At 44.6% G+C, this 12,039-nt stretch overlaps 2 protein-coding genes across 2 annotated transcripts in view; one reads left to right on the forward strand and one right to left on the reverse strand.

Moving 5' to 3' along the window:
* Window positions 1-6,811, reverse strand: part of pcloa (piccolo presynaptic cytomatrix protein a) — a 30,750-nt gene extending 23,939 nt beyond the window's left edge. Inside the window, 3 exon segments of the mRNA XM_088406284.1 lie at window positions 3,097-4,077; window positions 4,154-5,222; window positions 6,397-6,811. Of these exon segments, the coding sequence (XP_088262410.1) occupies window positions 3,097-4,077; window positions 4,154-5,222; window positions 6,397-6,599 (2,253 nt within the window). The 5' untranslated portion in view covers window positions 6,600-6,811.
* Window positions 1-12,039, forward strand: part of LOC148405402 (troponin I, slow skeletal muscle-like) — a 46,647-nt gene that overhangs the window by 21,971 nt on the left and 12,637 nt on the right. Inside the window, exon 5 of the mRNA XM_088406312.1 lies at window positions 10,698-10,805. The gene's annotated coding sequence lies outside the window, so the exon portion shown is untranslated. The remainder of the gene's footprint in view (window positions 1-10,697; window positions 10,806-12,039) is intronic.

Genomic DNA, 12,039 nt, shown 5'->3' on the forward strand with positions numbered 1-12,039 from the left:
TGGCAAATTATGACCATAATTTGTTCCTAAAAGTTGATCAGGAGGATCTAATGGCGTGATGCGGATCTCTTGGATTTTTCTCCCATTTCCGCCTGAGCGGATGTTGCAGCATGCACTGCCCAAAGGTGTCGTCTGTGACTCATGGAGTCTTTGAGTCACGAGTCAGATGGCCGTGGTGCATAATGCTGAAGAAAAGCAAAAACGTGGGTGCCATCCATATCTTTTCTGACAGCCTGAAATCCCCACTTATCATCTTTATCATCTCTACCTTATTTATAACAGCTATGCACATCTTGGCATTTTTTCAGTCAGCTTTATGATGTGAGTGATGCTTTATGATATGAAATACCCTTCAGTTCATAGATGTACAATTTAGTAGGTACATTTCGCCCGGATGAAAAGTTTTGTAAAACTCGGTGGTTTGATTTAGATGATGCTTTATGAACTGAAATCACTTTCAATTCATAGGTAGGACATTTAGATTCTGCAAAATGGGCATCTTTGTCCAGATAGCAGCAAATCAAATACTAAAATAAATAACTATAAAAAAGTATAATAAATTACTACTTTTTGACTTTCAGTTTTTGCCTGTGATTTTTAAGTTAACAAGCTAGAATTTCTCATTTGAATGCGAAAGATTGTCAAAACTTTGATATTCCACATACACAATACAAATTCATTCACTGCCACTGACGACTGCAGACGTTAGGAATAATTTGAAGGTTGTGTTGTCGCACTAAAGAGTTCAATCGATTTTTGTGTTCGCAACGGCGCTGTTTTTCCCTCGCCTCTGCAGTTTTTTTTTTTTTTTTTTTTTTTGTTTTTTCGTGACTGACGGCGTGCCAGACAGCCCGTCCACGCAACAAACTGACTGTTTTCCACTCTGGGAGCGTTGCCACCGCGGCTAAATGCATCGAGGGGGAGCGAGCGAGCGACGTCGGTCAGGATGTAAACACAACAGGCTGTGCTAACAAAATGCGACCGCTGCCAAAATGTGCGTGTATTTTACAAAACGTGAACCTTCTGCCTCAAAGCACCGAACAGCGAAATACAGTGCACCCAGAAAGTATTCACAGTGCTTCACTTTTTCCGCATTTTGTCATTTTACGGTGAATATTCTGGTGGCCCAGCCAAAGTTCAGACTTGAACCCGATTGAACATCTCTGGAGAGCCCAGAAAATGGCTGTCTCCAATACAAAGGCTGCGAGTACTTACGTTTGATTGATTAGTTTTGTATTTTTTACATTTACCGTTTCAAAAAGATAAATAATCTCGCATGCGCGTATTAACGTGACATAAAAGGACATGCGTGTGTTTTTAAAAGCCAGCTGACCCACAATCGCTCATCCAGCATGCTTTTGTGGCTCGTTTGTGACTGCTGACTATTTTTATACGCGCGAGCCTCCGGGGCACATGAGAGGAGCGCTGTGAGGCAGAGTGAGGAAAGTGGGGGAGGGCGTGAGGAACCTAGCAGATGACAATCTTTAAGATGGAATGCATGTGCAAAAAAAGGGAGAATCGGAACTGTTTTTCTTGTCTTCCACAACGGGTATTGATGGGGATTACATGCACCTGACGAGAGGATCAAGCCGCCGTAGAAATAACAGGATTCCCGTTGGCCTTTAAATCCTTTTAGGAAACTGGGATTAAGCCTATAGCTGCCCACGTGGACCCCCTTCATTTTTTCCCAGGTGCAATCGCTTGCTGCCTTTATGTGATGTAGCGCGCCGTCATTTCTTTGTGACTCATCTGGAGCAGGAACCCGACGGCCTAGATGGAAGTTACGGCGTCATTGGGTTTTGTTTTTTTTTCCCCGACGCAAAATGACTTTCCTGGGGTTCGGCTGACTGATTGCATTGCTCGGCTTCTCATTACTTTTTTCAATTAAAGCATGTTGATCCTTGAAGGGTTGGAATTCGAGGTTCAAGCTTGGGGTAGAGTTTCGGTTGATTAAGGTTTCAGGAAGAGTAAGTTTTTGGAGACTTTGAGACAGTTTTCGGGGATCCCATCACAAGATGGACCAATTTAGGTCATCTATATAGCCCTTGTGCAGTATTTTCACCATTTTTGGGTCATTTATTTCCATGTCATTCTTGTAGTATCCTTCCAAAGGATGGCACACTCCTGCTAGTGGGATATAAATAATAATAAATCATAAATACTTCAAATCGACACACCTTCCTTATCTCTTCTCACTGCATCTTCACTCTTACACCTGGCTCCCTCTCATTCACACGCATCGTTCCTCTCCTTTCCAGGGACAACCTCCACCGCTTTATCTTCTCCACATGTTGCTTCCAATGTCACCCGCAAACACCATAGTCCACGGAGATTTCTGTCTTACTTCGTCTGTCAGTCTCTCCATCACCATAGCAAGATAGAAGCTCAGAGCTACAGAACATCTCACTACCGTCCTACCTACATGTCCTGCATTGTTCTAACGTACTTCTCTGCTACTCCAGACTTTCTCATTGACACCTTCCATATAGACACTGAGAAACATTGCTATTCAGGAAAGTCTGTTTCACCCAAGCGAAAACCATTTTTGGCCTGCGTTCCTTTAACCCACTGATGCTCCGCCGTCACGTTCCATCTGGTCTTAGTGAACCGACACACAATGTGGTAACACGAGAGTAGCGGGTCAAAGGCGTTCGGTTTCTGTGTCACTGTCCGCTCATTTCGATGCATAAAAACACGTGAAAAGTTGTTTTTGAAACACTAATGAACACTTCCAACTATTTTGGTATTGAACTACTAAAGTAACAATTACTTTAGGTACTAAAGTCCTGAAGTAATTAATTACTTTAGGTAAAACTAATCAGTCAGTAAGGTATTAGGTTATTATTTAGTTGATTGATTAATAGCAGCCATTTTTAGACAGTCCTTCAGCCAAACTTGAAAAACAAATAGCTAAATGTCTGGACTAAAAAAAATAAAATAAAAATATCTCACTGGGATTGTTAATTTGCTCAAATTTAGAAAACTGAATTTATACTGGGCGTTATTTTATATGACAAATTTGTCAAAATCTCATCTCGCGATTTGTGTCTTGTCCCATTCCTAGTGCTAAAATTAGGGTTAGTGAGTGTTTCTTACCTCTCCTAAGTGTGGAGATGGGTTGAATCCGCACAGATTGCACACGTTCTTCTTACACTGGGTGCAAATGTTGTAGTTGGGCGCTTCTGATATTCCCACATTCAGATCCGCCTTACAGAGAGGACAAATTTCCTTAGTTTTGGACGATGACTCCAAACTGGGTTCTCGCTCAATAGACGTGGTCCTTGGTGCTTTTCCGGATTTGGCTGGCGGGGTGTCAGGAGCAGAGTCAGAATCGGGAGGAGAGCCCGGACCGGAGAAGGGAGAGTCAGGCGGAGAGCCGGGTCCGGATTCGGCCGGAGAATCGGGCGGGGAGCCCGGTGGAAAATCGGCTGGTTTGTCTTCCTCGCCGGCGACGAGGCCGGTGGCCGAGCTGAGGAGCGAGGAGCCGAAGCTGAACATCTGCGAGGCGGCGGCGGGAGGTTTTGCCGCTTCGGATAATCCGCCGAATCCTCCGAACAGCTTCCCCGCGACGGACTCCTCCTGCTTTGGAGCTGCCTGCGCTTGAGGTTTGGATCCGCCAAAACCGCCAAACAGTTTACCGGCGACTGACTCGGACGCTTGTGAGGAAGCAGCTGCCGGTTTGACTGAATCGGTCAAAGCTCCAAAACTGATACCCCCCAACCCACCGAAGAAGCTCGACTCCTGCTTGGCCTTCGCCGGCGACTGCTGCGGGCTGGCCTTCTGTTGAATGGGGCGCCCGGTCTTGGGATCGATCTTGGGGGAGCCTCCCAACGAGGAGCCAGGAGAAAGCGGTCCTGGAGAGCTGGCACCTGGAGATTTCTGCCTAGGCGTGGTTGGCGGCGTCAAGCCTTGGTCGGTGGTGCTCTGCTGCTTGATCAGCAGCTTGCCGGGTTTTCCCGAAGCCTGTCGCTGTGGCGAGGGCGGGGCCGAGCCTTGTTTGGGCTTTGTCATGGCAGGAGCGTCCATGCCTCCCATGGCTCGCTGCATCTGGCAGTTCAGACACAACCATTCTTTCCCCTGCATGGCATAAGAGCAAGGTTTTAGTTAGAAGATACATAGTATACTCAAATAAGAACATAGAACAGAATCTTACAGCTGAGTCCGGGGGGCTGAATCCACAAAGGCTGCAGACCTGGTTCTTACACTCAGTACATTGGCTATAATTTGGCTGGTCTTTAGATCCAGTATTCAACTGGGTGGTCTTACACAGTGGACAAAGTCCCCCTGTAGGCTTTGTGGGGCCCGGTTGACTCTTGGCGGGATCTCCAGCCCCTTGTGGTCCTTGCTGTTTGGCTCCAGGCTTGCCAGGTTCTTTTTGTTGTGAAAGGCCACGTTGGGGTGGTCCTTGACCCTCTCTAGGTGCCTGTCCTGGTGGACCTTGACCTTGTTTAGGTCCCTGCTGTCCAGGTTGACCTTGGCCTTGTTTGGGACCCTGCTGAGCTGGTGGTCCTTGACCTTGTTTGGGTGCCTGCGATCCAGATGGAGCTTGACCTTGCCTAGGACCTTGTTGACCTGGTGGACCTTGACCTTGTTTGGGTCCCTGCTGCCCTGGTGGTCCTTGACCTGGTCTAGGTGCTTGTTGTCCAGGAGGACCTTGTCCCGGCTGCCCCTGACCTTGCCTGGGAGCCTGTCCAGGAGGTCCCTGAGCTAATTTGGGTCCTGGACTTGCTTGTCCTTGCCCTGGTTTTGGCCCCTGTCTAGGAGGACCTTGAGGCTGTTTTGGGGGGCCGCCTTGTTGCGGCGTCTTTGGACCGGTTCCTTGTTGAGGGCCTTTGCCAGGTGGCTTTCCTCCCTGATTGGACTCAGGCACAGCGCCCTCATCCTCCTCCCCAAAAAGCCCAAATTTGGGAATGTTGACGGAGTCACCCATAGAGGATATGGAGGAGGACACGGAGGAGGTCATGGATGACATGGCACTCAGGGGATTGGCCCCACTGAGGAAGCTAGAGCCAAACATGCCAGATGACTTGCTTTCAGAGTCTTTGGGCTCCTGCCGGAATCGGGACTCGAAAAGATTGAGGGACGAAGGACTGCGCCCTGTGGCGGGCCTGCCGGGTGGACTCTGGTTGAAGGCCTCTACCGTGCGACTCTTACTGAGGCCCGCCGGGCCCCTGGAGGCCCCTGGCTGCTGTGTTCGCTGCTGGACACCAGATTCCGATGGTCTGGAGGAGATAAAACGAAAAGTTTTTAGTAACAAAAAAAAGGATAACAGATAATATTGGCATCCTAAAAATATTATCCGTTAAGCTAGCGGACGTTTTGACACAGATGTGTCACATGTCGTCGCCACAGGCTATCGCTAACGAGTAAGTAAACACAGCTGAATGACATCACGGCGTTGAAGAGGCGGCTTTGTTAGCTCTAAGACGAGAAGGAACCAAATTCTGTGCGCTGTAAGGGGCGAATTGTGGCGTTCATTATGCAACCTTTCAGTCAACATTTCTGTAATCATCATAACACTGATAACTAGTTCTCAATCCACGACATGTTGATTTCAGAACCATGACACCAGACTGATGCTTCAAATTAAAAGAAAGCGAAGTATGAGAGGGAAGTGACATTAACACCGCTTCTATTTTTAGGTATATTAATATTGATGCACCCCCGACTATCTCGGTTTGATGGATAATATAAGGTTTCTCAATTAGAGCCAATTAAAAGACACCAGCATCAGGTTTTTTTTTTTTTTTTAATTCATTTTGTTGGCATTTAAAGCATCCATGCCCCCTCCCACTCGCATCATTAAAATCCAATCTGGCTTAAATTCATTAGTAGATCAGTCTAATTGGTAACATTAACGTGGAGCTAGCACCATTTTGTGTTGTCACTCGTGATATGTCGTTCAAAAAGAGAGAGAAAAAAATAACACTGGGTTGTTGTTTGTTTTTTTTTTTCTTTCTTTTTCACCCCCAGCACGCATTTCGACGATTTGGCACAAATACTGGAGGTGTGTCCCCTCCTTTGATCTGAAATAAACAATCAGGATTGCATCCTATTTTCCGGCCCTGTGCAAGTATTTACGCGTGTGCATCCTTGTGAAAAACAACGCAAAAAAATGCAGCGTCGACATACATCACGCGCAGCTACAAGCAGTCAACTGAAAACATCGTTACGTATTATGAATAAAGAGGCGTTTTTCACTCGTTTGCGTGCACGGATGCTGAAAGATGAGCCATGAAAATTGGCTTCAATAATGAGATCACGTCTGAGTGGATTACAAAAATGGGCGTGATCTGATTCCGGCTCAGCCACAACACCTCCATCCACGGTTAGTGTAGATATTTTTGTGCAGAAAAAAGGGAAGAAATTGGAATTAATAGCGATAGTAAGCCCTGCCTTCGTGCGGCCGGCTGCCTGCCCTGCGCCCTTGACATCGCCGCGGCGAGCTGCTTCCGCTGCTCCTCACTCAGCTCCGCCAGGTCCACCGGATCCCCGCCGGGGACCCTAACGAAGCCGCCGGCCCCGTCGGGTGCCAGCCCCTCGGGTAGCCCCTGCAGCGGGCCTTCGCCTCCTCCTTCCAGGCTCGCCTCGTTCCCCATGATGCGACCCCTCCCGAGTCCGTCCTGGATCGATGCGCCGCCGCGACCCAAGCCCCCCCCCCAACTTTTAGCTAGGAAACACGCAGCGGAATCGGTCTCCGTGCATCTCACGCGGATTTCATCCTTTTAATGGCTACTCTGCATCCGAAAGCTGCAGCTCCACAGTCGTTCGGTTTCTGCTACGTCGCGCATCTCTGCAGCTTCACACACCAGCTACCAGTACTCCGTGACTTGGGGGGTGGGGTGGGGGGGGTGGGGGTCGTCCTTTTCACTCATTTCACATCCGGTGGCTATTCCAAAATAAAACATCTCTTCCATGTTCATTTCACGCCCGTCAGCAAACAACACATTGAAAAACGTATATTAAATCTCCCCTTCGCTTAGTGAGTTGTATAATCGATCACAAAAAGCGAGCCAATCTCGCTTAAATCAGAAAACTGCGACAACTTCCGTCTCTTTCGTGAAAACACTTGATAGCTTGATGCGCCCAGCGCTGACTGCGCACGCGCCGTCTCTGACAGGTGAACTGGGCTATTCAGTGGAGCAAAATGTGTCGTTAAAGGGGAATAACCACGCAAACGCATTAGAATGGGGTCTACTATTGTTTAAGAGTGTCAAATATTGGACAGCGTGGTAAAACATCTCATGTGCAATCAATATAAGGTTTCACGTGTGCGCAAAAGCTGATATCATAATAAGAGGCTTTGGAGTGCATTAAAAATGTCAAAACTAAGAGCATATCCACCACAGCTGTGGAGGATGAGTCATATTATGAATAATAATTCAGCGTCTTGGCTTGTTTCTTTGGCGATTGAATGTGTCATCGCTTGAGATGATAAAAAAAATTATTGATGTACAGCACAATTATGGTGAACTCCCGGTCGCCTCTGAAAATGAGATTCCTTTAATGGCGCAGTAATAGGAATCATAAAAGAATATGTTGAAACCATATTTTGCATCCAGGGAGGAATAGAGCGCTACATAACACAACGCGTCAGCTCCACTGAGCGTCAAGTGGATGTGTTGCGATACGACACTGAAGAAATGTTCATTTGCTGTGTGTGTGTGTAGCTTCAGGACACATGTGTCCTCCATGATACAACACAGCACCCTCAAGAACCTTAGAACCCCGGAGGAGGCCGCGTTGCTTGAGTAAAACTCATTTTTGGATGGAAACGATTTAAAGATGAGAGTTGTCTCCATGGCAACGAGACGACGCATTAGTGTAGCGCCGGGACAACTGATACATATGCCTTCATACGATCATTCAAATGCAATAAATAACTCTCCCCTGCTCTATTATGGTACAACTAAAAAAAATCGGATATGGATGCGCTAGCTTTTATATCACACATTAATGTATATCTGCTTTTTGTTTACCAAAATTCATACTGTTTATTACCACAAAAAGGATTTTTTCACCCTCTATGTTGTGCTAGAAAACACCATACGAAGGCTGAATGAACCTTTAAAGCAATAGGAATTTGAACACAAATGGTGGAGCAACACATGTAGACAGACAATTCAACATTACTAAAAAGAATATTTTTTTTTATACTCTGCCAAAACAATAATAATAATAATAATAGTGTGAATACATTACACTGCCCTCTGATGGCCGGGGCTGTACACTACCACAAAATTATTGCTGGATGTGCTATTTTTTTTTAATTTAAACAATATTTTTGTTTTCACTTTCTGAGGATTTGTTGTATGTTCAAGAACTTCAAACACATTATGTCACTCAAATGTTATGGCGATCGGGATGTGGGGAATATACTAAAATGGACGATGCTAACAACGAAACGCACTATTGTGTGTGGGTGTGTGCTGTCCATGCAATATGACTCTTGTAATCAGATATCAAACACCGCACGCCGTTCATTAAATTTGAATAGCCTAAGTGAGATAAATAAGAAACCGAAGGGTTGGAGTATTAGCTTCTTGAAGTACTCGAACTAAATAAAGTGTGGCGATTCTCAAGTTACATACCTGGGACTCACCACAGGGTCGCTTATGTGTCCATATCCTCGCGGCGTCTGCAGGTAGAATGTGCGAGCCGCATTCCCGCTGAGCCTCGCTCATCCCGATTAGCGGCTAATTCCGCCTTCGCCGTCTCCCGCCAGTTTGTGTCCCTAAAAATAAAGTGACGTTCGAAAGGTAGCTCCTGCTTCAACTTGACTCCACACAGAAGCAAACACGTGACCGGAGACAAAGACGTAAACAGGAAGTTGTACTAAGAGGTGTTGCTAATCCTCTTTTAGCATCTAAGTCCCATCACCCGCCTCTAATCTCACAGCGTGCATTTCATTATTGAGTGTCAACTGGGCACACAGACTTGGTATATATATATATATATATATATATATATATATATATATATATATATATATATATATATATATATATATATATATATATATATATACATATGATGCATTTTCACAAAACATTTCGGGGAGCTTGGAACCGATTAGGCTATTTCCATGTAAAAAGCATCTCTACTTATGAAAGAGTCACGATCATGCAATTCCCATCATGTTTTAAAAGTCAGAATATAAGTGAAATGTCATCTCCCGCCGCCCCTCAACGGTTGCTATGACAACAACTGCCACTCACCTGCAGGGTTCCTCATGAAGTGTGATGACGACAAGTCAGCACATCATGTATGGAGCTTTTAAAGTCACCTTAAAAAGAAGAGAACGTTCATTATTGTTTTTTTTTTGTTTTTTGTTTGATTTTTTTCACCAATCACGTGTTTACTGTCATACTGGAAACGGACTCATGTTGAATCTCATTCAAGGACGGTTGCCATGGCAGCAGGAACAGTTTGTGCCAATCTCCCCCTGATTTTCACCGCTTGAATAATTTCCAAAAAAACAAGCATTAATGTAAGCAGCAAATTGTGGCTTCGTTCTCAAAATATCCAAGCAATAATCACAAATCATATAGACAAAAACACATGCATAAATTAGGTATTTATCCAAACACAACAAACATGGTGTAATCTGTTTAATTCCAAGTCTGTTCTTTTTTCTGATGAAGATACAGACATGACACTGTACATTACCGCCACCTACTGTTTTGGAGTGCGTAAAGGTGGAAAAATACATGTTTATAATCTTGTAAATGATGTTTTTTTCATCCGGTCTGTCGCCACGATCAAGGACATCAGATTGAAGCCAATCGGTCCTTTTCCTGATACAGCTTTCGCATTTTACCTTCATGCACGTTTGAACGTGTTTGCATGTGTCTTGGAACGTACTGATACTGAATTAAACAAAAAGTTCAGGTGCAATCAAAAAAATGTACTTTCGATCATAAAAAAAGGTAATTTTCCTGTTGGCCGCTTGATGGCAGTGTCTGCACAAAAAAAGAAGGCTCATTTGCAGGGCGTGAAAAATCTCAGCGAAAAAAAAAAAGGCTCTCCAGAATCCTTTGGTTTTGCAGCGTGCTTTTGAAAAGGCCTTTGCCGATTTAGCGTCTCGCGAGATTATTTAAAGCCACGAGTAAACTGATATTGGTGTAAATGATTAACGGACAGTTTGCAACCGCGTACCGCCTGCGATTTAATTAAAAACCATCGCTGCAATTCATAAACTCCGACCGATGTCCTTTGCTGCAGCTAATGTGGCAAATTGAAGGAAACCAACAAGTCTGATCTGACGGGTAAACGTGTGGTTTGAGATAATGACGGAAGCTGGGTACAGTTCAAGTTTCCTCTGCAGTGCGGCGGCTCGAGTGAGGGAGGGAGCCGGAGAACGAGGGAGGGAGAGAAATGGCACCAGGCCCAAGGGCATCGTCCCAAAAAGACGTCACTCAATAAGCCAGTTACAAATCCGTTACAACTGTATAAAAATACACAAAACAGCAAAATATACTGTAAATAATAAAACAAAAAATCTTACGATATAATAGTGAAAAAAAGTAAACTTTTCAAGTGTGTTGCATGGCTGACTCGGATTGGAATTGTACATTCCGTTCTTGGCATCTTAAGTGAGCGCAAATCTTCTACCTGTGTGTTTTTTACAAACACTATTGTTCCGTGATCATGACTCTAACGGGATGTGTCTAATGAGCTCTCGAATTATCTTACAGGACACCCGGTGCTTAGCGGAAGCGTTGGTGCGACCTGCGCGTGTCCACGCAAAGACGAATGTAATTTCCTGAGATTCGTACGTGAAGACTCGACCATTTGACGTTATGGTAAGTTGTCAATTTTTGCCAGATTTTTAGCCCAATTTGCAAGTGTTTGAAATTTACAAGCATTTAATGTATTCCTTTTGAATGAAAACGGTAAAATCTTACACACTGTCCCTTTAATGAGAGGGTTGATGTACAGTACAAATCTGGTTGATTTTTGCTTCATTTTGGAGTAGTTCGATTCTTTTTTGGGATCTACACATAATTGATAAGCCAATCGTTTTTGGCGCTAAATTCACTGGTTACTTTTTGGACAAAATTTCCCCTTAGAAAAATCTACAATTAATTTTCAAGTCACATTTGCAACCCTCAAAACGAGCATAAAACAAAAGCTGCTTAGCAAAACGGCGGTTTCTTTGTTTTGTTGTTGTTGTTGTTGTTGTTGGTCTATTCCAACCAAATTTTTGCTACTGGGGTCTTTTTTTGAAGGTCATGTGACTGCAGTCTGGGGGCGCTCATAATCTAATTCCCGGTCGGTGAAACGCATGACTGTGCTCTCGTGTCAATTAGTGCTAAGTCAGTGAGGTCTAAATGTAACATCCAAACCTTTTTTTTTTTTTTTTTTACGTTTACATACAAGGGTCCTTCTCAGACCTTAGAACAAGGTTTTTGTTCACCTTGGGAGCCCGATGGAAATAGCATCGAACTTTCTAAGACTAGCCAGTCTCGAGACAGGCAAAGGGGGTTCACATTTTCCTTGCTGAAGAACTGGGAGACATATTGTTGGGAGTCCCTCCCCCGTTTCCTCTTCAATCCCGTGTCCCCATTTTACTCTTTCAATCCCAGCTGGCTCAAACATAAATATGTTGAAATTCATAACAGAGCGCGGCAGAAAGTACGATCGAGGTTGGCGCCTTTTAAATGAACCCGAACGGGTCATCTCTCCGTGCTAAGCTCCTGTTTTTTTGGAAAGAACCCAAGAGGCATTCCGGCGCCCCCCTCCAGCCTTCTATTTCTCCTCCTACTGTTGGCTGCGTGGTAAATTATGAATTTGTTGGAACGGGGTTGGAGAGGGAACTAGCACAGTCACAAACAAGCCTCTGTCTTTCACGCAAATGAAAAAAAAAGGTTGTTTTTTTTTTTTTTACATGCGAGCGTATGAGCTTCAGTTAATAGTTGATAAAATATGGTGATTTATTGTAGAAGGCAATAAGGTAACATTAGATAACGAAATAAACACTAAAAAAAAAAAAAAAACATTTCGTCATGCGCTATTCTGCCTTCCCTAATGGCAAAG

The sequence above is a fragment of the Hippichthys cyanospilos genome, chromosome 22, assembly GCF_059441005.1.
Source record: "Hippichthys cyanospilos isolate Australia breed blue-spotted pipefish chromosome 22, RoL_Hcya_1.0, whole genome shotgun sequence".
Taxonomy (NCBI): domain Eukaryota; kingdom Metazoa; phylum Chordata; class Actinopteri; order Syngnathiformes; family Syngnathidae; genus Hippichthys; species Hippichthys cyanospilos.